We start from the raw sequence: 26,998 nt of genomic DNA, 5'->3' as shown, positions 1-26,998 counted from the left end.
AGTGTGAATGGTTTTTGTATTGTTTATTTTTTTTTTATATGTGCCCTTCAATTGGCTGCCGACAAGTTCAGGGTCAGTCTCGCCGAGTCAGTTGAGATGATAATTTCCAGTTTATCTGTGGGCCTAATGAGGACAAGTGGTAAAGAAAACGGTTGGATGGAAGGATGTTTGGTCTGTGTGTTTGTTTTGCTTCAGTCCATTCCATTGGCCGGGTTGCCGGTCAAACGCAGGGCACATCTTGACCAACAACCATTCACGCAAAACTATTGACAATCTAGAGTCTTGAAATAACCAAACATGCATGTTTTTAGAATGGGGGAGGAAGCTGGAGAATGTGGAGAAAACCCACACAAGCACAGGGAGAACATGGAAACTCCACACGGGAAGGCCAGAGCTGAGATTTGAACACTGAATCTTAGAACTGCGATGCACTAGTTCAACGCGATGCCCACAGACAAAATATCAAAATAAGAAAGCACATTAGGCCGGATGTGCTCCAATAAAGAATGTGGTGCCCTGTAAAGTGGAAAACACAACATAGCAATTTTTAACAAGTATCGGCAAGCGTGTACTTATGGCCCAATTGTTTACTGAGCAGATCGGGAAGGAAAAACAACATTCTTAACACACCCCACACAGGGTAATTAGGCAGGATAATCTTTCAGTGGGATCAGAGAATTGGGCTTTGGCTGACTTTGATCAGAGGGGATGGAAATTCTTCAAATGATCGATTATCGGTATGTGTGTCAAAGACAAAGGTGGGCTATTCCCAGATGTTCTGTTATGGCTCTGACGTGTCTATTTCACAGGATCTGTGCAAAAAAGACGCTGAAATTACAATTACATTTTCTTGATCGAATTACATTGATTATTGTTCTGATTTTTTTTTTGTTGACGTGATATTGTATGTTTACTATACATAAGTCTTCTGAAAGTGATTGGTGGTGACAGTGGTCCATAAACAGTTTGGTCTTTTACAGGCTTAATCCACCCTACTTTTATAGCATACGCTGTTTATCAGCTCCACACCAGCCCTGTCTTTATAGCCTGCCATCACCTTTGTCCCTCTCACCATACAAGCCTTCTGCTTGGAGCAAAAATACTTTCAGAACCTGTCTTTCTGATGTAAGTCTACTTATGTATTCACAATTCAGTCCAATAATGAAACGACTGTTGTCCGATAACGATAAAACTACTAGATCATTGATGATTGATACTCTTATGGAATTCTGTGAAGATTTCCATGTCAGTAAGTTCTTTCAGTCAAGTATAAATGAGGTGGTAACGGAAACTTGCAGTGTTGGCCCCAATGAAGTGTGGGAATCTTTATCATCGTGCCTGCGTTGGTCTGACTGGTGTTGGGACTGTCACCTATACGGTTGTTCATTAACACACAGAGGGAGGACTGATAGAGCAGCCACACACCAAGCTGGGGGATTATTGCTTTCAAGCTTTCACTGGAGAAGCAACAGGCGGGGAGGCAGTCTTCCGCATTGTCTTTACTGCAATTTAGTCAAGGGTCAAAATCCCAGGAAAAAGTTGGGATTTTTTTTCTCATTTGGATGCTGGATTGTGAATCAAGGGACAGACTGAAATCTGGAATAAATCAATCTGAGGAGCCACTTAAACCTGAAACGAACTAGAGCTGATTTTTTTTTTTTTTTTTTGAGATGTAGGAACTGTGGACAAGACGAAAAAAAAAAAAAAAAAGACTATAGTGAGGATCAAGATGAGTGGCTTCAGCAGTTTACCTTACCTGGGAGTGTTGGTCATAGCTGTGATCGGCAACAAGATGCTGGATGACTGCCTGTCTTCCAAACCTAGATTCACCATGAACGTCGTGCTGCTGGAAGACAACACGTACGCGTGGAGTCGGCCCTTCGTGCAGGCTGCAGTGGAGCGAGCCATCGAAGAGGACAGGAAGGAGAACATTAAACATAGTATGGATTGAATCTTTATATATGTTTATATGTTCATAACTGCTTACATTGTTGCTGTACAATGAAAAGCGTAATCATCCAAATTTTGTAAAAAAAAAAATGCTATTCGTTGGACAAAGATACTGTCTGTAAAAGTACAAATGTAAGTTAAAAAAAAGTGGAAATGAAGCTCATAACTGATGGTCAAACAGAACCATGGTGATTGCATAAGTTTTATATTTTATTCCTTTTTTCTCTCTTTTCTCTTTCTGAACGACTGCTCTAATCAAATCAAATACCACGACTGGAGTCAATAGTAATGGTAGCATCTGGAAAACCCCGAAACAGGGAACCACACAGACTGAAGCTTGGTCATGAATTGATGAGCTAGTCTAGAAACAAGTGAGGAAAATAGGAACAGAAAAGTCTCCAAATGCTAATTTATTATGCAAAATACACGTGGTTGACTTTATTTAAAATATTTACGTTTTATATAAATTAGCACAGAGAAGACCACTTATACGATACTGAATGCTCGTAGGGCTGAATGAATATAAACATATGGCAAGAAAAGTAAATTTTTCATGGCTGCAACCTGCATACTCAGCTCTGCTGCTCATCCTACAAAAGCATCTTTCTAACAAATGTGCCACCTTTTAAAAGGGTAGTAAACAGACTTTCAGATTTATTGTCAAGAACCACCATTAAAACAAAGAACTAATCAAACACATTTTTTTTGTGCTATGCTTATTTGAATTTAAAATGTTTAAAAACAATATGGAGAAGAACCCTTTCAATCTCATTGTACATGTACGAGTATAGTGACAACAATGGCATTCTATTCTATTCTATTCTATTCTATTCTATTCTAGAACATTTGTCGCAGCAGTCCCGCACACTTTACATTGAACTTCCTACTTTTGTCCTGTTTAGTTGCAGGTTGTCAGTGTTTGAGCTGAGAGTATTTTAAATGTCTTCTTATTAAATGACAAATGGCAAATGAATTCTGGAAAGCAAGCAAGCAACCGTATTAAGCGTATAAGCAACCGTGAATGCCCTTTACTGAATAAGAGTAAAATATTTTTGGCTGCAGAATGGGTTGGCTTGTGAAAATGGTTATACACACATACATTACAGGACAATAAATACAAAAGATGTCTTGATTGTAAAATAAATGTAAAAAAAAATTAAATTAAATAAAAAAGTATGGTTTATCGATGTTTTGGCATGCTTTATCCAATTTTTCTTTGCTTGGATTGTCTTTATACAATTTATGTCTAACATCTAAAACTATTAACAAGTATTTCATTGACACGTTTCGATGTATTTTTATTTACTTGCTGAGTCACTAAACTGACAAAACTCACTAAATTTGCTTGCTCTAATGCCTCATGTAGAAATACTTTTTATCGCCTTTTGGTGATGAAAAAGTCACTCGTTTTAATGCTGAAACAATGAAACATTTTCATAGAATTAATAATCTACACCCATCCTGGAAGCTGTCACCTTATCATGGTGGAGGGGTTTGTGTGTCCCAATGATCCGAGGAGCTAAATTGTCTGGGGCTTCACGCCCCTGGCAGGGTCACCCATGACAAACAAGTCCTAGGTGAGGGACCAGACAAAGCACAGCTAAAAGACCCATATAATGAAAACTATTAATGGATCTAGGTTTCCCTTACCCAGACGCGGGTCACCGGGGCCCCCCTCTGGAGCCAGACCTGGAGGTGGGGCTCGAAGGCGAGCGCCTGGTGGCCGGGCCTGCACCCGTGGGTCGCGGCCGGGCATAGCTCGAAAGGATAACGTCGGTCCCCATTCCCATGGGCTCACCACCTGTGGCAGGGGCCATAGGGGTCGGGTGCAGTGCAAGCTGGGCGGTGGCTGAAGGCAGGGACCGTGACGATCCGATTCCCGGCTACAGAAGCTGGCTCTAGGGACGTGGAATGTCACCTCTCTGGCAGGGAAGTGTGAGGTTGAGAAGTTCCGACTAGATATAGTCAGACACGCCTCCACACACAGCTTGGCCTATGGTATCAGTCCTCTCGAGCGGGGTTGGACTCTCTTCCACTCTGGAGTTGCCCACAGTGAGAAGCGCCGAGCAGGTGTGGGTATACTTATTGCCCCCCGGGTCGGCGCCTGTACGTTGGGGTTCACCCCTGTGGAGGAGAGGGTAGCCTCCCTCCGCCTTCGGGTGGGGGGACGGATCCTGACTGTTGTTTGTGCCTATGCACCAAACAGCAGTTCAGAGTACCCACCCTTCTTGGAGTCCTTGGAGGGGGTGCTGGAGAGCGTTCCCTCTGGGGACTCCATCGTTCTGCTGGGGGACTTCAATGCTCACGTGGGCAATGACAGTGAGACCTGGAAAGACGTGATTGGGAGGAACGCCCCCCCCCCGATCAGAACCCGAGGTGTCAACTGATCACGTAGGTTGGGTCCGATGGTGGGTTTCCTCTCACATCCCAAAAACATGCATGGTAGGTTAATTGATGACTCTAAATTGCCCGCATGTGTGAATGTGAGTGCGAATGGTTGTTTGTTTAAATGTGCCCTGCAATTGGCTGGCAACCAGTTCAGGGTGTACCCCGCCTCCTGCCCGATGACAGCCGGGATAGGCTCCAGCACTCCCGCGACCCTTGTGAGGAGAAGCGGCTCAGAAAATGGAATGGATGGATGGATGTTTTGAAATGTTTCACGAGACAGATCAAAGGCAAACAAATATTGAATCTAATCTTAGCTACCAAAAGACATAAATGTTATATGTTCGTATAATGATAACTGTTATCTTCTATGGCTCCAGATTTAAGCTTCACTTTGACGGCCAACTTCCAAGGCTTCAACACCACCCTGTACAACCGGCAGGGCTGTGGAAGCAGCACCTGTGAGGGCGTCGCCATACTCAAGATGCTGCATGTGAGTGGGCACCAACACACTTTTTTTAAGGTTACATTGTAGGCAAAGAAATTAAAAATTTTATTTTATGAGAATTTTGAGGAAAAAGTAATACACCAGAATTTGTTGAAAACTGATGTTTTATGGTTACTGTACTCGAAAAAGGCTTCACTTTTGTCACATAATGGAATCTTTCGACATGAGTAATGAGTAAATGGAACTCTGAAATATAATTGTGGAAAATAATAGTGTTTTGGTGCAAAATATAGCACAGTGTGTCCAAGGCATGTCTGCATTTTTCTTTTAATCTTTTCAAATTGAGAGGACTATTTCCCCTTGAAATATGAATCTTCCTTGCAAAATTAGAGATCAGTAATCAATCATTTATTCATGGACATGGATGCTGCATGGTATTTTTCTCTGGGCCAGGTTTATGCACAGGCTGAAGCCCAGGGCCAAATAGAGTGAATGACTATAGGCTCCAAAATATAACTTATTTGATCGATTGCGCAGGTTTTTTTTTTAAATTGAATTTTACTTAATTAGTCTGAAAAGCATTGTTTATTTACTCCAAATAATGCATCTTTGCTCATCTATCTATGCCAGTGATGTATAGTGACAGACAGAACAACGAAATGCTCTTCCACTTGATGGTAGAAGGCAAAGTTAACCTGTGTATTCACCTTTTGTCAATCATAGAGCAGAATAATAGCTCCGTGTTCTACAAACTACTTACTAAACAAGCCCAGATTTCACAGTGAGGATTGGTTAATTTGTGAGTAAATTGAGACCAGATCATCATTATTTCAGTCGAAATGCTTGACACTTTTGATTTGGGGACGTGGCGTTTTTCTAATGTAAAATATGTGCATTGGCTCAATGAAGGTTGGGAAACACTGGCTTAGAAGTCCCAGACCACTTTAATCCAACTCTGAACCTTCTGCAGAATAAAGGTGAAGTTGGATGTGTTATGCTGGGTCCTTCCTGCACGTATGCTACCTTCCAATTAGTGGAGTGAGTATGACGCTACTGTTATTGTTCTTCATGTCATAGCTGACTGATCTGACTTTCCATCCCTGGTGCTTCAGTGATGAAATTGGACTGACCCTGAGCATTCCGATCATTTCTGCCGGGAGCTTCGGCCTCTCTTGTGACTACAAGCCCAAACTGACTCGGATCTTGCCGCCGGCACGCAAGATCTCGTACATGTTCTCCCACTTTCTGAGGGAGAAGTTTCTATTCAAGGATGAGTGGAATCATGTTTATGTGTACAAGAAGTCGATCTGTAACGCGACCGAGGACTGCTTCTGGTGAGTGACCGTGACATACTGCAGCGACTCGGCTCTCTGTTGTGAGTCAGTGTTCTCATCCCCTTGCTTTCTTTACAGGTACACCAATGCACTGGAAGCACCTTCATCCAACTTTGCCACAAAGATAAAGAGAGAGATGCTACGTTCTGAGGACGAACTAAAGAAAGCTCTCACTTCTGAGAAAAGACACAGTAACAGTGGGTAACGTTATACCTTTTAACAGCAGTCCTACCAGCCTTGGTTGCAGAGTTACTGAATGTGCTCGTGATAACACAAATCGCAATAAATATCAGTTCTCACGCTTGGCTTCACTTTGTGAATATGCATGAAACTGTCGCGCATGCTGGTGCTGATATTCAACTACTGTAGAGAAGCATCAAGTACAGTGTAAACCACCGCCAAGGTTGAACCATCAAGAAAAGTGAAAAAGAAAAAGCGGCGTTTATGTTTGTTAGTTGCAGCACATTACGGAGAGCGGCGGTTTCTGCAATCAGCAGCGTGTGTGCCGAGAACAACGAGGCGGTAGCTGGCTGTGAAAGGCCTTTATTTAACTTCCGGTACAACAGCAATGTTTTGTCAGTAAAACACAAAATAAACTACAACAGTAAACACTTGGTATACGGAGGAGGATGTAACATGATGGGAATGAAGACTGAACGAAAATAAATTGTGCCGGCACACTTGATAACACGAATGTCCCGTGCCATGTCGCCACAATGATTCATGCTAATGTGTTGTTTGGATTTGGATAATCGTACTAGCTAATAAATCAAAAGCTGAATTAGAAATCCTGTAAAATACTGCACAGCATGTTCTTTGCTCTATCAATATAAATGATTTGTCCGTCTCAGTTTTCATCATTTGTGGCCGTCCCCGTGACGTTATTTCACTGGAGGCCAAAGTGGGCCCACTTCACCAGGATATCATGTTCATTCTCGTGGACATTTACAAGTAAGTGTTCACATTTCACTTTCCACCACAACATTTCTCAACGCAACTACGGTATATTGATGAATTGGAATTACAGTAATGCCTTTTTCTCTCTTCCAGTCCGGAGTATTATGTCAACACTACATCCAGTCAGGGCATGCAGAAAGTCCTGGTCATCACTCTGCCACGGAGGAACTATAACTATTTACCCTATAACGACACAGTGAGCTGCATTTAAACACCCTCATAATAAATGAATGTCGGGAAACTGTTGTCGTTAACTCTTTTTCTCTTTCAATGCCAGATCAATGACTATGTGGCTGGCTATCATGACGGTGCTCTACTGTTTGGTAAAGTGCTGAGGGAGAGGATGTTGAGTCAGCAGAGTAACTATGGTAACCGAGGAGCTCATGAAGTCCCACTGAGTGACAACCCATTCGGGAATGTCTCCTTCAACGGTATGTATGAATGCTAACTTTGATTTGGTGAAAACACCAAATCTGTGTAACTGCCAAAAATATTGTCCGGGACTTCATTCATTGGCTGGGCCAGTGATTCTCGAAGTGTGATACGCAGGCTTCCTCTAGCGGTATGCAAAAGAATCACAGAATCACTGAATAAAATGTTCACATTTTGCACTACAGTATCTTAAACTTTTTTTTTTTTTTTTTAATTCCACGACAATACATTTGTTAATTATAGCTGAGTTGTATTTAATTTCATCCATCCATTCACACCTACGGGAAATTTAGCGGCTTCACCTATTATGCATGTTGGAAGAAAACGGAGTGCCCGGAGAAAACCCACGCAGGCACGGGAAGAACATGCAAACTCCACACAGGCGGGGATCGAACCCCGGACCTCAGAACTGTGAGGTAGACGCTCGAACCAGTCGTCCACCGTGTCGCTTGTATTTAACGTTTCAGTAAAATATATTTGCATTTAATGTTTTAGTACTGTTTATTTCCATAAACATATTTAGGTATTTCTTTTGTTCGGTATATTTGAAGTGAATCATTAAAGTCACTATATTTACTTGCCTAAATTAAAGTGTAGTGTTCGTGTTCAAACTTTCCATGATGTTAAAGTAATTTACAATAATAGTAAATATACTTTTTAGGAATAAAAACTGCCTCGTTTTTGATGAACACTTGAGCCTACTCCACTACTGTATTTTTTTTGTTTCATTATGCTGGTACTGAGAGAGTTAAGTATTTTGTGAGGCACTACTTGGTCTACAAATGTCGAGAACCACTGGGCGAGGCTATATAATAGTGAGCACGTCTGCCTCACACGCAAGAAGTCCTGGTTGGAATGTGTGTGTGGTGTTTGCATGTTGGCTCCATGCTTGCTTGCTTGGATTTTCCTCTGGGTACCTCCTCCCACATTCGAATAACATGCTTAATTGAATACTCTAAATTGTGCAAAGGTGAGAATGTGAGCGTGAATAATATTTGCCTATATCTATGTACCCAGCGATTTACTGGCAACCAGTCCTGGGTGTCCACCTCAACCCACAATGCCAATGAGAATAAGTAGTACAAAAATGGACAAATGAATGGATGGAAATAAATTGGTGTGTGTTTACTGCTTGCAGGCATGGGAGGCCACTATGTGCTGGACGAGTATGGTGACAGAGACGTTAACTTCTCGATGATTTACACATCGACAGTTACCGGCAAGGTGAGATAATACCTTTCGGCATTTATGAGAATCATCATGGGAATATGAAGGAGAGATGTTATTTTTATCATTTCTCCTGCAGTATGAGACTCTGTTAGTATTTGACACATCAAGGAATGAAACCGTAGACGTGGCCCATAACCCTGATCTGCCATGGAAAGGAAATCACCTGCCCAAAGATGTACCAGAAAGTTTACAAGGTAGTGCGCGCGCACACACTCACACACTCGCAGTCACGCACACACACACACACACACACACACACCTATATACACACGCACACAAAAGTTCGATCTATCTAATGTAGTCTATCTATCTAATCAGTCAACATAGCAAAACAAATAATTTGTTTCTCTTAAGCAGATATGTATGCATTGCACAATACTCTAAACCTAATTTCAAAGAGGGACAGTCCTTTTCTAAACTGTCCTTGTATATGTCATATCATATCATCAAAACTACTTGACTCTTGACAATGAGTTCAAATGCCTCAATGAACTTGAATATGCTTAAAATGTGGTTGTTTTCACAACAGTAATGTTTTTTTTTTTTTTTTTAATTCACTTGCATTATAATAAATATCCGGGTTATTCTCATTAATTTCTGTAAATTTTTTTTTTGCTTTTAATTAAATCAATTAATTGACTTACTTCAGACCTCATTATTTTCCAACCTTGTGGAGATTATGACATTTTCAAATGTGTGTGTGTGTGTGTGTGTGTGTGCGTGTGCTCGTAGACTTGAACTTGCAGGATGTGATTGTGATCGTTCTGAGCCTCAGTGTTGTCGTGGTGACCGCCATCGCTCTCATCTTCTACAAGTAGGAAGCAGTGTGCGTGTGTGTGTGTGTGTGTGTGTGCGTGTGTGTGCGTGCGTGCGTGCGTGCGTGAGTGCGTGCGTGTGTGTGTGTGTCTAAGCTCACTTAAGTATCCAACACATGCTAGGCAGAACAGAAAAGAACATCAAATGCAGAAAAAGTGGTCTCACATCAACCCTCACCTGATTGGTCCGCTGGACGAAAAGGAGGTCTCCCTAAAGGTAAAAGTCCTCCTCATCATCTAAGATTAGAAGGGCGTGAGAGTGATTAGTTGGTATTTATTACTGGCACAAAGCCACGTTGGTGTATTTATTTATCCATGTTTGTTTGCATGGAAAAGATCGATGACGATAAAAGGAAGGACAGCACGTACTTCACACATCGAGGCCGCTACGACAAAAAGGTGGCAAAAAAAAAAAATTGTCATACATAAAGAATGAAAAGAAAAAGCCCTAAATGTTCACACCCTTAGACTCTTGTGTCTTTAGCCAGTTATCTTGAAAGAGCTGAGACAGACCGATGGAAACTTCACAGAGGACCAGAAGATTGAGCTCAACACTGTAAGACATCACATGTACTGTATATTTACTACTTGCCATTAGTTTAGGTACATCTGCACAATTTGATAACATCTATTTGACACTTTCAGACTACTGGATTACATTAACAATATGTTTATCATTGTGGTTGTAGTTTGCAGTGAAGAACTTTAATGCAAGATAGCTGACAGCACTTTTAACAATGCAGGACAAGAGGGACAATATATTGAACTGAGTGCAGTTCTACACTAGTGCAAGTACAACTACAATAATAAACATAAAGGACTGCTAATGTTAAATTAATACAAGATCTGAATTGTCTATCAAAACTGAGCATCACACTTGTATGTATTATATTTTTAAAGGGGACATTTTTAATACAGTGCTTGAATTAGATATCCTTAGAGTGTGCAAGTATTTGAATTTTTCTGTTTGCGAATTTCGAGGAAAAATGTTGACGTTGTTTTGGGTTGTAACTTCAATCTGTTTTTGTTTCAAGCTGCTGCGGATCGATTACTACAACCTGACAAAGTTCTATGGCACAGTGAAGTTTGAGTACGGTGTGTTTGGAGTGTTTGAGCTGTGTCAGAGAGGCTCCCTCAGGGTGAGAAAATCATTACATACACACAAACGCACAATCAATCATCGTTTTTTTTTCCTCTGTAGCCCATTATCCTTATCAAGCCTTCTTTTCAATTTTTATTTGTGAATTATCTTTTGGATCAGACCCAAATGTGGTTCCAAACTTGCAAACATACTGTTTGTATGCTTGACAATCAATAGCATTATACTCTGAAAGAGACCAATTAAAAACTGAGCCTTTTTACTGTTTTCCGCAGAATTAAAAGTCTTGTCTTTTTCTTCAAATTCAATAAAACAACTCTAAATTAATGTTAATTTGGAAAACCACATTAAAAGCCGAGTTGAAGGATTTTAACATGTGGTATAAAGCCTTTTAATGAAGCTACACAGACCAAATTTGACTGATCATCAAAGACATAACAGAATGCCTTGGCAAGTGGCGACCTGGTTTATTGTCCATCCATCCATCCATCCATTTTCTACCGCTTATCCGAGGTCGGGTCACGGGGGCAGTAGCTTTAGCAGGGACGCCCAGACTTCCCTCTCCCCAGCCACAACATCCAGCTCTTCGGGGGGGGGGGGGGGGGGGGGGTCCGTCCGTAAGTCTTTCTCCATGGCCTCACCGAACTCCTCCCATGCCCAAGTTTTTGCTTCAGTGACCACCAAAGCTGCATTCCGCTTGGCCAGCCGGTACCCATCAGCTGCCTCAGCAGTCCCAGAGGCCAAAAAGGCCCGATAGGACTCCTTCTTCAGCTTGACGGCATCCCTCACCGTTGGTGTCCACCAACGAGTTCGGGGATTGCCGCGACGACAGGCACCAACCACATTATGGCCACAGCTCCGGTCGGCCGCCTAAGCAATGGAGGCGCGAAACATGGTCCACTCGGACCCCGAAACATGAGCAAAGTTCTGTCGGAGGTGGGAGTTGAAACTCCTTCTGACAGGGGATTCTGCCAGACGTTCCCAGCAGACCCTCACAATACGTTTGGGCCTGCCACGTCTGACCGGCATCTTCCCCCACCATCGGACCCAACTCACCACCAGGTGGTGATCAGTTGACAGCTACGCCCCTCGTTTCACCCGAGTGTCCAAGACAGGCCACCCGAGTGTCCAAGACAGGCCACCATCGGAGCCAACTTACGTGAGCAGTTGACAGCTCGGGTTCTGATCGGTCCCCCGCCTCCCCCGGAACATGAGCAAAGTTCTGTCGGAGGTGGGAGATGAAACTCCTTCTGAAAGGGGATTCCGCCAGACGTTCCCAGCAGACCCTCACAATAGGTTTGGGCTTGCCACGTCTGACCGGCATCTTTCCCCACCATCGGAGCCAACTCACCACCAGGTGGTGATCAGTTGACAGCTACGCCCCTCTCTTCACCCGAGTGTCCAAGACATGCGGCCGCAAGTCCGATGACACGACCACAAAGTCAATCATCGAACTGCGACCTAGGGTGTCCTGGTGCCAAGTGCACGTGTGGACACCCTTATGCTTGAAAATGGTGTTCGTTATGGACAATCCCTGATGAGCACAGTCCAATAACAGAACACCGCTCGGGTTCTGATCGGGGGGGCCGTTCCTCCCAATCATGCCCTTCCAGGTCTCACTGTCATTTCCCACGTGAGCATTGAAGTCCCCCAGCAGAACGATGGAGTCCCCAGCGGGAGCGCTCTCCAGCATCCCCTCCAAGGACTCCAAAAAGGGTGGCTACTCTGAACTGCTTTTTGGTGCATATGCACAAACAACAGTCAGGACCCGTCCCCCCACCCGAAGGCGGAGGGAGGCTACCCTCTCATCCGCCGGGGTAAACCCCAACGTACATGCACCTCTCACCGTGGGCAACTCTAAGAGTGGAAGAGAGTCCAACCCCTCTCGAGAGGACTGGTACCAGAGCCCAAGCTGCGCGTGGAGGCGAGTCCGACTATATCTAGTCAGAACTTCTCGACCTCATACACCAGCTCGGGTTCCTTCCCTGCCAGAGAGGTGACATTCCACTTCCCTAGAGCCAGTTTCTGTAGCCGGGAATCGGATCGCCAAGGTCCCCGCCATCGGCCACCGCCCAGCTCGCACTGCACCCGACCCCTATGGCCCCTCCCACAGGTGGTGAGCCCAAGGGGGACCCACCTTACCATTTCGGGCTATGCCCGGCCGGGCCCCATGGGTGCAGGCCCGGCCACCAGGCGCTCGCCTTTGAGCCCCACCTCCAGGCCTGGCTCCAGAGGGGGGCCCAGGTGAACCGCGTCCGGGCAAGGGAAACCTGAGTCAATTTTTTGTCGTCATCATAAGGGTTCTTTGAGCCGTGCTTTGTCTGGTCCCTCACCTAGGACCTGTTTGCCATGGGTGACCCTGCCAGGGTAATAAGGCCCCAGACAACTTAGCGCCTAGGATCATTGGGACACACAAAGCCTTCCACCGCGATAAGGTGACGGCTCAAGGAGGGGCTGATTTATTGTAATAAGGACAAAGAAAAGCATGGTTGATAAGTGTAATGCAGATGTAACTTATTGCACAATTATATTGTTTATGACAGTTGATAGCCTCCTTGTTGCATTGCACACAATCCCTTTATTGTTGATTTGTTATGGCTGACACACTTTAAAGAACACTAAAAGGCTTGTCGGTGTCGTCAAGCAATAACTGCAGCGATCTGCCTGTTTGGGGACATTTTGGACATTAACGACGATTACAGTCATTCCCACAAGGCTGGGCTTATCTAGAATGGCTTGTCTGTGATAACCATAACCGTTATTGTTTTTTTCTTGAATGTATTCCCTAAGTACACACACACACACACACACGCACACGCACGCGCACATGCACACTCTCTTGAATGTGCTCTTTTGTTTATCCTTCCAGTACATTCTGAATGACAGAATCTCTTACCCAGATGAAACCTTCATGGACATGGAGTTTAAAATATCAGTCATGTATGATATAGCAAAGGTAATGTATTATGAATGTACAATGCGTTGCAGTATGATTATTCATATTTGATGTGAACTGGAAGACACATTGAGAACTAATCGGACCTCTTACCTCCCCGCGCCAGGGCATGTCATATCTCCACTCCAGTAACATTGAAGTCCACGGGCGCCTCAAGTCCACCAACTGTGTGGTTGACAACCGCATGGTGGTGAAGATCACCGACTTCGGCTGCCACACCATCCTGAGGCCATGCAGAGGCAAGTGATCTGAGCCATCAAAATCCAAGAGGAAGATAGTTGATCGTAATATTGTACTTAGAGCTCTTCTCTTCTACCGTCAGATGTATGGACAGCCCCGGAGCACCTCCGTAAGGATGGGGTATCTCAAAAAGGAGACGTCTACAGCTATGGCATCATCGCGCATGAAATCATTCTGAGGCGGGCACCGTTCTATACGCAGTTCTGCTCGAGTCGTACAGGTATTCATCTGAAATACACCATATGGACAAAAGTCTTCGGACACCTCTTGATTGGTAAATGAATCAATTACTCAGGCTCAGGGGCAAGACTGCACATCTTAATTCTCGCTTGCATGTTAAGTCTTCATCTTACCAAGACATTTTGGACAATTGAATGCTTCCACCTTTGCCGTAACAGTGTGACGCTCCCCCAATTGCACAAAGCAAGGTCCATAAAGGCATGCTTGGGTGCATTTGTCATGGAAGACTTTGTACAGAACCCTGATCTCAACTCCATCAAACACCTTTGGGATGAACTTGAATATCAATGACCTCTGCACTCCCAAATGTTCTGATGAATTGACCAAAAAATTGTCATAGACACACTCCAATATCCTGTTGACAATGTTCTTCCATTTTCACTTCTTGTAATAAGTGTAAAGATAATGTGACAATGACCACCATGTTTACCTCAATGTTATCTCATCCATCAGAGAAGATGTACCGAGTGCAGCATCCCGATGGGATGGGTTTCTTTAGACCAGAACTCAACTTTGATGGCGTGTCAGAGAAGGATATTGAGGTGAGACATAAACTGATGTAAGAATGAGAAGCGTTACTCAGGTCAAGCTGATATGATCTAAATTCAAGTACGGAAAATAGTCCCTTATGCTGTCCGCATGTGTGTGTGTGTGTGTGTGTTACGCCAGTTGTACATGCTGATAAAGAACTGCTGGGATGAAGATCCAGAACGGAGGCCGGATTTTAAGAAAATCGAGTTAACTCTGGGTAAGATTTTCAGGTATGTCACCGTTCGCATGATTATGTTAAGTGACAAAGTGTTAAGTGCCAAACATCTCAACCTAAACAACTCTCAAAAGTTACAGATTTATTGGCTTTCAGGAGAAATTTCAGGATGAACCTACTATCACCTTTTCAGATTAAATTAATTTGACCATCTGTACATTTTTGAATGCAAATGTCCATCTGTTCACTGGTTCAGTACTTTCTGTACAAATCGGTGTTTGATCCGTGGATCGACCAATAAATTTCATGGTTCAATTATAATCGGCATTCAAATAGTCCTCTTCACGTTGCTGTCCACATTTTGATGACAAAAATAAGGAGTAGTCCACTGTGTGAGAAGGGAAGGGGAGCAGTTGAAACAATCATGATAGAATAAGCATTTGAATGTGTTTTTAACAGTGTGAATTTTGATTAAAATGATAACAATTGCTTTAAATTGAAGGAAAATGTAACATCCAGTGTTGATGAGATGTTTGGTGGCCCCTGGAAATCTCAGGGCCCAAGGCAACTGCTTATGTTTGCCTAATGGTAAGTACGCCCCTGGCTACTACTAGCCTAAGAGTGTCACAGTGTCATTAGTAGGTTACAACAGAGAGACAGAGAGACTGGACGAGTCACAGAAAGATATAGGAAAATAATTGGTTGATTCATAGTTTGAACGCCTTTTATGAATTTTTGCTGACAGCATGTAGTGCAAATAGTACTGAACCAGTGATCAGTTCATATTCAAAAATTTAGAGCTGGTCAAATTAAGTTCACCTGTATTTTGGGTTCATCCTCACCCGAAAACCTACCTTTTTGTGAATAGTGCCTGTCAACCTTTTGCAATCCTTCTTTTGTACTGTACAGTGTAATCAATAATCAACATTTTTGGGGGTCACAGCAACCTGCACAATCAAGCCACGGAGACATACATGGACAACCTCATCCGTCGCCTCCAGATGTACTCCAGGACCTTGGAGCATCTGGTGGAGGAGAGAACGTCTTTGTACAAGGCTGAGAGGGACCGAGCAGACCTCCTTAACTTCATGCTACTTCCTGGGTGGGTTTATGTCGGACCGGTTCCTGGAGGGCTGGGAAATGTTTGACAGAAGGACCAATTTTTTGTGAGCCTCCACACCTCTTTCCTCAGCCCAGTGGTGCGTTCGCTGAAGGAGACGGGCAGAGTGGAGCCGGAGCTCTATGAAGAGGTGACGGTGTACTTCAGCGACATTGTGGGATTCACCACCCTGTGCCACTACAGCACCCCCATGGAGGTGGTCGACATGCTCAATGAGATCTACAAGAACTTTGACAGTGTCCTTGACCACCATGATGTCTACAAGGTGTCATTATTTCCCATTTTGAGTCATCTCGAGAGATTATTTTTTTTGGTCTTAATTTCATCTTGAATCGAGACACTGATCACATACTTGTTTTCAGGTTGAAACAATAGGAGATGCATACATGGTTGCGTCAGGTTTGCCTAAACGCAACGGTGACAGACATGCAGTAGACATCGCACACATGGCCCTGGACATCTTGTCATTTGTTGGGACGTTTGAGCTGCAGCACTTGCCTGACATTCCTTTGTGGATACGTATTGGTGTGCATTCAGGTAAAAGAAATAATACCGCAATAAGAATTTTTTTAGGGATTTGACTCATGGACACATGCATAGATGTGCAGTATAGTGCAATGTTTCGCAACAAGAATTGAGCCAAGGCACTGATTTTACCCTATGAAAATCTCACGGCACACAACCAAACAAAAATACCACAAAACTTACATGAAATCATGATGAACCTCATAAATTGACTTATTCATTGTGAAATCTCGGCGTGTTTAATTTAACACAAAGCTGATATACGCGCATGAAGCCATGACTGATTCTGTGTGTCTGTCTGTCACTCTATGTCGCTGTCATAGATAGATGAGCAAAGATTATATTTCCATCCATCCATCCATTTTCTGAGCCGCTTATCCTCTCTAGGGTCGCGGGCGTGCTGGAGCCTATCCCAGCTGTCATCGGGCAGGAGGCGGGGTACACCCTGAACTGGTTGCCAGCCAATCGCAGGGCACATTGAAACAAACAACCATTCGCACTCACATTCACACATGCGGGCAATTTAGAGTCATCAATTAACCTACCATGCATGTTTTTGGGATGTGAGCGGAAACTGGAGTGCCCGGAGAAAACCCACACAGGCACGGGGAGAACATGCAAACACCACACAGGCGGGGCCTGGGATTGAACCCCGGCCCTCAGAACTGTGAGGCAGACGCTCTAACCAGTCGCCCACCGTGCCGCCCATTTCAAAACATAACGGCTGCAATTAATGAATTGTGATGTGATGAGAGCAAAGCTGTGGATTATCCATCCATCCATTTTCGAACACTTATCCGAGGTCGGGTTGCGGGGGCAGTAGCTTTAGCAGGGACGTCCAGACTTCCCTCTCCCCAGGCCACTTCATCCAGCTCTTCCGGGCGGATCCCGAGGCGTTCCCAGGCCACACGAAAGACGTAGTCTCTCCAGTGTGTCCTATCTCTAAGGGAGAGCCCGGACACCCTGCGGAAGAAACTCATTTCGGCCGCTTGTATCCTATCACAACCATTTAGCGTATGTACAGTATGGTTGTAATGCAACAGCTCCACACACAAAGTGTTAGAAATGATGATGATGATGATGATGATGATGATGATGATGATGATGACGATGATGCTGCTGCTGCTGATGATGATGATGATGATGTCTATACCTCCAGCCACCACCATCAGCTTCTTGGTTCTAATGACCTTTTTCACAGCTGTCACATAGGGATTATCCATCCATCCATCCTTCCATCCATTACTGCTTATCCTCACTAGTGTCACAGGCTGCTGGAGCCTATCCCAGCTATCTTCGGACGGGAACTGAACTGGTTGCCAGCCAATCGCAAGGCACATAGAAACAAACAACCTTTCGCACTCACATTCACCCCTATGGGCACATTTAAGGGTCTTCAATCAACATACCACGCATGCTTTGGGGATGTGGGAGGAAACCGGAGTGCCCGGAGAAAACCCACCCAGGCACGGGGAGAACATGCAAACTCCACACAGGCGGGGCCGGGATTTGAACTCCGGTCCCCAGAACTGTGAGGCAGATGTGCTAACCAGTCGTTCACTGTGCCGGAACATAGGGATTATGTTACATTTAATACTGTAGTTGTCTTCACCTTAGTTTTGGTATTTGCCTTAAATTTGCATGTTTCTTAGATCATACAGTTAGGAATGGTTCTGACATACATTTTACTGATTGTACAAATATAACTTTGTATGTATTATTTATGTGCATTGATATCATTATTGCTTTGCTAAAACAACTAATTGCTTTATACCTGCACAGTACTGTACTGTAAATAAAGCGAAAAAGGTATAACTGTGAGAAAAAACAACCTCCTCGTGATAATAGGTTTAGATCAATTAAAGGGTATAATGTCTTACTGTCCATGAAATAAGTTCAGTATGTGGCTGTGTTTGTATAGGGCCCTGTGCTGCTGGAGTAGTGGGGAACAAGATGCCCCGCTACTGTCTGTTTGGAGATACAGTCAACACCACGTCACGAATGGAATCCACGGGCCTGCGTAAGAAGCCACACACACACACACACACACACACAGCGACAGTAAAGTACATGCATACACACAATTGTCAAAGAGTTAAACGTGGGTTTGATGGGTCACCCCTGCGTCCCTTTTCCAGCTTTGAGAATCCATGTAAGTCAGTCCACCATCAACATCCTGCAGAGGACTGACTGTAAATTTGAGTACGAGCAGAGAGGAGAGACATACCTGAAGGTGAGCTCAATGGACTTTGACTTTGTAGTTGCTTCTTCGTCTAGACTTGAATTAGTACCGAGAGTAATCCCTCTAGTGTTGGGTTTCCATTACTGGCTCATAGGGCAAAGGTAAAGAGATGACTTACTGGTTAACTGGAGTGACTGGAGGAAAATATAATCTACCCACGCCACCAACAGCGTGAGTAAATCTACTATACATTCCTTATCAGTACCTGGAAATACACTTACAGGCCACTTCTTTAGGTACACTTGCACTATCCAATGAGACACAATGCAAGAAATGTTGCATTGTAAGGTAAAATGAAGAAAAGCAAAGATCATGTTGCAAAATTTGGAATATTGACTGAGAGATATTAAGGTTTTGTTTTTATTTTTCACTGAAAAGTTCAGACTGCATCATGCCAAGGGGCGTATTGACATACTAAGAGGGGCAAAATACAGTGTTAGCATGTATATTCGCGATTCGCTACGCACATATTCCATTTTTTTAAATGCATCCTCTATTATTTGCTGCAAAATTCACCTAATTTCTGTTTTTGAGCTCAGGCCACAGCCGTATCTAATATAAAAGTATTGCTTTTGTGCCTTCTTGTGGCATCTTGGTGCCAAGGAACTACAGTTTTGCGATTACTTAATTTCAAAAAGGATAACTTCAACCAAATCGCACAAGAATTAAAGCAATATTTCCCAAAGGAAATAATGTAAATCCAATCTGTTTCACACTCACAAAAATAGAAACAAAATCAATTTTATAGCGAATAACTATAGCTTAACATGCAGAAAACAATGTAAAATAACTATAAATGACTAATGAATTGGATACATTACTATTACACATAACTTACACCTTTTTTGAATACTCTTGATGGCGTATGAAAGGAGGAGAGAGGGTGGAGCAAAGGTTATTGACTGGAACAGACTCCTCCATTTTTGTATTTTTCTACATGTTCTTTGTTGAATCCTATGGTATTTCTTGTCTTCTTTATCAAAGGCCTGGCACTTGGAACCTTCTTTGGACCTATGGTGGTTCATTGAACAGTTCCACCCAATAAATAAGACCAAGAAACATTTGAAATGCTTCCAATTAAAACACGGAGGGACGTTGACTCAAGAAATCACTGAATAAAGTTGCGCATGGACATGGGATGGTTTGTGCGTGTGCTCGATTCCAGGAAATGAGTGGCCAAGGCAGGTGGACAAGTTTGGTCGGGATCATTTTCAACTGTACGAAAACCTAGCGGATGTACGAAAACTGGGACAAAATTTCAGCGAAAAAAAAAGAATCGAAAACCGAATCATCCGAAAACTAGGGCATATGAAAAATGAGGTTCCACTGCATGTTCAAGTGAGTTGAGGAGCTTCATTTAGCGCTTTGCTGCCATCTCTTGGCATCGACAGGAAAATAATTGTGTCAATACCTCTCAGCCAGTGACAATCAAAACTGAGCATTATCTTCCATTATCTCTTTATTGTTTGTTTTTTGAGGAATGTAAATGAACCTAATAATGTGGGCAATAAGTGAATACACAACAGGGGACGTAAATGTCCAAACTGACATCCTTAGTATTCCCTCTATGTTGTTTTCAGGGAGAACTTCCAGCGACTGCAGCAGGACCTGGCGGAGATGATCGTGTCCAGCTTGGAAAAGCGCGGAGAAGGCAGAGAGAGCTTCGAAAAGAGGAAAACGTTGTCCGCCAGACGCAGAGAAACCAACAGCAGCTTTCAGGGGGAAAGCCCACCAGAATACTTCCACCTGGCTGTCACTGATGACCCCAGTACTTATCTGTGATGACAGAGTACTGCCCCATGCAGTGTCAGCCATAATCTGCACCTGTTTGAATGAACACTGCTAGAATTGTTTGGACATAGCTGCAGTGACTCACGCAGGCATGTGGAAACTGAGACTCACAGCATGCTGAGGCAGTTATTTTTGCATCGTGTTCATTCTTCATTTCCAACTGCCTGCAGCCCATCCTTCCCGCATCAACTTTTTAGTAAGAGCAAGGAAGGCATTTAACGGCATCATATACAAACCGCCATTATTTAAAGAGCTCAGCCTAAAATGGGAATCCAAATCAAATAAGTGATATCTTAATGATATGTTTTATATTTGTTGTGTACCACATTGTTTTCACTCATTGATTTATGTTTTAGGGATTAGTGTCCAATATGCTCGACTAAAGTATTCCTCATGATTGACACACAGGTTGAGGGATACAAGTGTATAGTTAACTATTCACAGCCGTATGAGGCGGCACGGTGGGCGACTGGTTAGAGCGTCAGCCTCACAGGTCTGAGGACCCGGGTTCAATCCCCGGCCCCGCCTGTATGGAGTTTGCATGTTCTCCCCGTGCCTGGGTGGGCAACTCCGGTTTCCTCCCACATCCCAAAAACATGCATTAATTGTCAACTCTAAATTGCCCGTAGGTGTGACTGTGAGTGCGAATGGTTGTTTGTTTGTATGTGCCCTGCAATTGGCTGGCAACCAGTTCAGGGTGTACCCCGCATTCCTGCCTGATGACAGCTGGGATAGGCTCCAGCATGCCCGCGACCCGCGTGAGGAGAAGCGGCTCAGAAAATGGATGTATGAGTCAAACAAACACTATAACAATATATGAAAAATAAAAATAAATAAATTAATGTAAATTTTTTTTTAAAAAGAGCAGTGAAGAAAAAACTAAGTGAGTGTTGAATCATGGATGTGAAGTCATCATCTTGAAACACACAATGAAGTATTCAGTGCACTTTCTACATGTGGGGGTGGCCTCTTATCAGTGATGTTCTTATGTCAAATTGGTAAGGGACCAACCAATTAATTTACTCCATTTGCTTTGTTACAAATTGGAAACATGAGAAAAAATCCATTGGGATTCATTAGCAAATGTCACAAATGACATTAAATTCATCTACCGGGTAAAGCAATGTATAATTGAGTTGCTCTGATTCTTTTTTAAGGTCACCTCTAATGTTTGCGACGTCATTTGTTGCCGGGCAGAGTTGGTAGGGCTCAATCATGACGGCCCCTAAAACATTTTGGCATTGGCAGTCATCTGGACTCAACTGTTTGAACAGCGAACTGGAGAATGTGACGTGAGCCACACTTACAAACTGAAGAGATCACCTTCTGGATGGCTTCAAATTGTGACCATTCATGTGACTGCCGCAGAATCCTGCAGAGGAAGAAGTCCGAAGCCGGAGTACAAACTACATAGTTTTGGTTGTAACCAAGGTAGTGCCACCCAGTTCTGTGGCGGGAAGTGGAAGTCTGTGCGCTCTCATTGCATGGCAAACTGGCAAACCTCCAAGGTCCTCAGCGCAGTCTGTTTCCCCTCTGCCTGTTGCCTTCTGACATTTCCAGGGGCCCCTGCAATCGCCTAATCCCTCCTCCCACTTTGAGATGTTGTGGGGTCCCTGGTGGTAAAGGTGGGCACAAGCTGGAGGGGCCGATGAAGCTCTGCGCAACATCTCATCTGGAATACTTCTCCCTCTCCGTGTGGCGGAAAAGTGACCTTCGATAGGTGGCTCTATTTTCTGGGGAGGCTCTGGGCCAGGCTCCATTTCTTCTGTAATAATAAAAAAAAAGTAATAACAATAAACAATTTCATCTAAACGGTTCATATCATGGACAATTTACTTTTTAATTGCTTCCACACAAAAAGCTGGGCCTCTGAGTGCCTATCCCCGATCAAGTGCAAAATTATATGAGCAATAACCAACCCAATACCGAGTTTCTCTGCTCATGACGTGATCAGCTCAGCTGGGCTAAGATCTCGAGCCACAAAGCGACGGCTGCACTTCCGACACTGAATGACTCCCGTGCAAAGGCACATGCAGAAACATCCCTATCCCCCACGGGTGCCATGCACCGAAAGGTAAGCAGAGCTGCATTGTTGGACGCACAGATTAGCGTCAACTTCTGAAAAACATCACACACTTGATACAATAACTCAGTGAAGTTGAGGACAAGGTGTCGGAGGGGCATATTTGCGCGTGGTGATATTTCCATGTGCCACATATACACAGTGTAGTGTATAAAATGCAGCCTCCATGAGTAAAAATGCTTTTACAGTGGTCCCTTGAGATGTGAGTGACATGATTTGCGACTTTTTCGAGATCTGAGCGGTTGTTCAGCTTTGTTGTTGCTTTGACTTGCAAGCAAAAATGTGACCGCTGCATGGTGGAAGTCAACGCAACTCAACTCACTTCACAAGAAGCAGCTGTTTGACAGATGCTGTTCTGGCTTTAGGTGTTTATTTGAACTCCCAGTTTAAATTTATTGTCACACTAAACATACAACAAAGAGAATTACACATTCTGTATTCAAAACAACCACATAGCTTTGCCTTCAGAAAGTCAGTTTAGCTTAATGCTAACAAATAATGCAAAACGCCATAGAAGAATAAACAGATAGCACGGGTGTCACTTTAAGCAACGGATATTTGAACACAAACATTGGAGCAATACATTATAGACAGATAATATAACTAAACCTACAGGCATACGATATATTCTTTATCATCTGCGAAGAACAACTAATGTTACTGCAGCCTACAGAAGAGTTGTGACCATCTCCATGTGACGTCCGTATTTTCTATTATATTGCCCCACTTGACCAACGTGGCACACCAGACAGAGTGGCAAAATGTCCATTGAATTGAAGCAAAAAATGTCTCAAAAACATTAATTATTTACATTCTATTAAATTGTGTCATTACCTTTATGTTTTAATACAATAAAATATTAAGGGGGGGGGGGGCTATTTTTCTTTTCTTTTTTTTTCTATAAACAGCACAGTTTTCAATCATTTTTTATTTATTTTTTTGGTAAACTGGAACGGATTCATGGTATTTCCATTCATTTAAGTGGGGAAAGAGGATGTTTTGATTTACGAGCGTGGTCACACCGCAAATTATACGCATATCTCAAGGTGTATGCTTTTATTCTCACACTCTGGGCTCCGCCGCCGCAAGTAGAAGTCTGACGTAACGGCACCAAGCCTGGTCGTCATGGTCCTGTGCCACTCTTCATTGTCTTGAACGTGTTCCCTGGTTTTGTTAAGCTCTTTACGGATCCTCTTTATGTCATGTATTTTGAGGTTATTTTGGAAATAAATGTTTGTTGATTTTTTTGCTGCCTTTGTTTCCTGGTTGCTTTTCCTGCATCGAGGTCCACCTGTCTCCCATTATGTAATAAGTGTGACACAACAGGCCACAAAATTTAATTTATTACTGTTATTGTAGTTTACAGTGGTGTGAAACGGCATTGACTTGCGTCATATGTTGAGGATCACATTTTGCAGGTTGTTGAGGCTTGTTTGTGTACAGTATGTATTTAATATGAATGTAATGTTCCTTGTTATCAATATAACATTCATAAAATGTATGTGCATAACACTAGATTAATAGTCATGTATTTACTCACATGCACAATCATACAATTAAGCCCCAAATCATTCATACACTGGCCAAATTTGGAGTTGAAGTGAATTTTTATTTGTTGAATGAGAAATTAAACAAAACGTTGTGTCAATAGTTTTAATGAAGTTTTACTAATAGTTACCGTTTTCATTGTTTTATTTTCATATTTTGAAAATTATTTTGTCTTACAAAAAATGAAAAACTTCTTTCCCATTGTATATACGGTACCTATTGTGAAAAAGGTGTAATTTCATTCCAATATGATATGCAATGTCTAATGTTACGGGCGCCACCATATACATATAAAAAATAAAACAAATAAAATAGAAAATCCGTCAAATACAAAATATTGGGGATTTTGTTCGGATATTTTCAGACGGGGAAGGGGCCACAATTAGAGATGTCCACATAAAGTTTGGTGACGACCCGCTACACTTTTGTGACAGTAAGCAACGTGAAGTTTTTTTTTTCTGCATAGTGAGGGCCTATAGGGAGGAAAATGCTTTACGACACTCTCTTGTGTCATTTCCAGTTAAAAGTTATCAATTCACTAAATAGAAATCCAATGACTGTTTACATTGGTATAATTTCTGATTTACTGCGGTAGATTAATACTGAATAATTTTATGGCATCTAGTTTAATAAAGGCATGATGCTGTGTCCCGGTGTCCTGTTCTTTTCATTGTGTGTGGAACAATGAAGCGTTTGACACTAACATACGCTGAATTCCTTCAATTGATAATCTAATTTTGTACATTCCTTGAGTAAGAAACAAAGGTCCAGTGGGAGTTTACCACATGTTGGATAGCGTCGTCTTACTAAGGGGCAAGTCGAGTCTCTCATTTCATTGGATTTCTGATTGTGTTGAAAAGACTGAACATTGCTCTTTCAGTTCACTCTTTTTGATTTAGGCATTTGTAGACCTTTTCATTATAATATTTGACAAGACTCTTATTTCAGCATGAGCGCTACTTTGAGTCTCTCTGACCGTCACTTTGCGTATGTCCCATAAACCTCATTTATGTCCTGCTAAGATTAGAACTGGAGTCACAAGCAAGAGAGTGGGGCTGACCCATGGGATGCCTGAGAGAAGAACAGAAACTGCACAGTTTCTACCATCTTGCAGCAGCGTCCCACCTCAGCACCCGCTACCCCACTTCCTCCAAAATATTCCCTAGATGCCTGTCTTTTGAGTCAGAACCCGAGTTTACTTTGCCGTTTAAACACCCTTCGCCCACTGGGCCAACAATTAAAAGATAAAACTCTTAACTAATATAGATTTGTATTTCTTTTTTTACTTAACATTACTGCTGTAGCACGGTGGCGGTCTAGTGTTGTCTGCCTCACAGTTGAGAGTCCTTGCGGGTTTGAATTCTGGCTCAGGCCTAACTATGTAGCGTGTGTTCTCCCTGCGCTTGTGAGGGTTTTCTCTGCACACTCCGGCTTTCTACCGCCTTCTCCCACCTTCCAAAAACATGCATATAAGGTTAAGCGAAAGCTCTAAATTGTCCATCGTGTTAGTGCGAATGGTTGTTTGTCTATGATGTTTCCTGCGATTGGCTGGCAATGAGTCCATGGCGTACCCCTCCTTTTGCCCAAAGTCCAGCTCACCCAAGACAACTATTGAGGACAGAAAGGATGCAAAATGGATGGATGCCTCATTTTACTTCTGCATATCATATAATTTCATGATCTCTGATGCTGAATTGAAAATCATTCCTTCGGCACTAGATTTGCATCTGAAGTCTCTTCCTAAATTCAAAATGTAAAATATTCTGGCAAAATAGGTTTGAAGTCAAATCAGAGAAAATCTGGAGTTTTTAAAATCATCATTATGCCTTATTTAGCATGAGGTGAGATGTAAGCCATTCTCGTGAGCAGCAGAGGATGACTCCACAAGTTTGTTTAGCGTTTCTTATGATTCCGAAACGCAATGACAGTCACAGAAAAGGAAATAATTGCGACAGCTTTGTACTATATGAGCAAAACTATTCAATGAAGTGCAATTCCATACAGGTTAATTTGAACAGGCGGATGCAAATCCACTAATTATATACCAGACAACTCATTAATGGAGCAATACCTATGAAACATATAAAAAGTATGGAATTCCACACATACCTGAGGTTCTACTGAGTCTGCTTTGCTGTCTGTATATAATAAACCAGAGAGCCAAAGCCACGATGGACCCCAGGGTTGTCAACACCACCACAATCCACAGAACTGGACTCAGGGCACTTGCCGGGTCTGCCCAGGCATCAGGAGATGTGGTTCTCTGATGGAAAACTGGGGTCAACCCTATTGGGAATATATTAATAGTATGATAGAACATGTCAAGAAGTATAAAACACACACACACACACACACACACACAAACTGTCAGATAGCAGGCCAATATCGTTTTCGTGTTATACGAGTAGGGCAAGAGGACAAAATCTTCTTAGTCCCAAATGAAAATAATAAGCACTAAAGAACATCATGGCTCTGTGATTCTCACCTGTTGGAGATTCAGGTCTGGTTTCCAGCACATTTGGGATACAGGTGTTGACGAGATTGTCCCATTTGCTGCCAGGAGGACAGTTCTTCTTGGTCATAGCTGCAAACAACAGGAGTAACTTGTACAGATGGAAATCGAAAAACTGCGAGATCTCGTGACGAAGACAACCATTTATCTGAAAAATAACACAGAGGGCCTCACAGGCGTTTCAGTTCCTCCATTTCACAGGAAGGCGTGAATTACATACACGGGTCCCTTGGGTCAAACACTCTTTCTATTTCAACACAGCAAAGTTCCTGAGTTGACGTTACGAATTTGATATAGGCTTTACATCTGGTACAGTCTATTTCATGTGACATTAACGGACAAATAAAAGTTGATGAGTCTGAACACGACAAAATCATTCACATGG

The 26,998-nt window shown here is 42.9% G+C and overlaps 2 protein-coding genes across 2 annotated transcripts; one reads left to right on the top strand and one right to left on the bottom strand.

The window, feature by feature from the left end:
- Positions 1–1,729: 1,729 nt before the first annotated feature.
- Positions 1,730–21,779, top strand: gucy2ca (guanylate cyclase 2Ca). The gene is made up of 27 exons (XM_061701336.1): positions 1,730–1,940; positions 4,716–4,828; positions 5,754–5,821; positions 5,896–6,117; positions 6,196–6,314; positions 6,969–7,068; positions 7,168–7,270; positions 7,352–7,505; positions 8,645–8,730; positions 8,813–8,930; positions 9,469–9,550; positions 9,675–9,768; positions 9,888–9,950; positions 10,036–10,107; positions 10,586–10,690; positions 13,520–13,606; positions 13,713–13,845; positions 13,929–14,066; positions 14,540–14,628; positions 14,756–14,847; positions 15,736–15,894; positions 15,985–16,177; positions 16,275–16,449; positions 18,359–18,457; positions 18,576–18,670; positions 18,774–18,850; positions 20,260–21,779. The coding sequence occupies exons 1-27, from the start codon at positions 1,730–1,732 to the stop codon at positions 20,459–20,461; spliced, it is 3,249 nt and encodes a 1,082-aa protein (XP_061557320.1). The 3' UTR covers positions 20,462–21,779.
- Positions 20,134–26,743, bottom strand: LOC133415350 (uncharacterized). The gene is made up of 3 exons (XM_061701334.1): positions 26,587–26,743; positions 26,211–26,387; positions 20,134–22,235 (listed from the first exon to the last, which is right to left on the bottom strand). Exons 1-3 carry the CDS (start codon positions 26,681–26,683, stop codon positions 21,877–21,879), a joined length of 633 nt encoding a protein of 210 aa, XP_061557318.1. The 5' UTR covers positions 26,684–26,743; the 3' UTR covers positions 20,134–21,876.
- Positions 26,744–26,998: the final 255 nt, after the last annotated feature.

Source organism: Phycodurus eques, chromosome 16 (genome assembly GCF_024500275.1).
Source record: "Phycodurus eques isolate BA_2022a chromosome 16, UOR_Pequ_1.1, whole genome shotgun sequence".
Classification (NCBI taxonomy): Eukaryota; Metazoa; Chordata; class Actinopteri; order Syngnathiformes; family Syngnathidae; genus Phycodurus; species Phycodurus eques.
The sequence above is the reverse complement of the archived record's forward strand: the minus strand, read 5'-3'. Positions and strand labels throughout refer to the sequence as shown.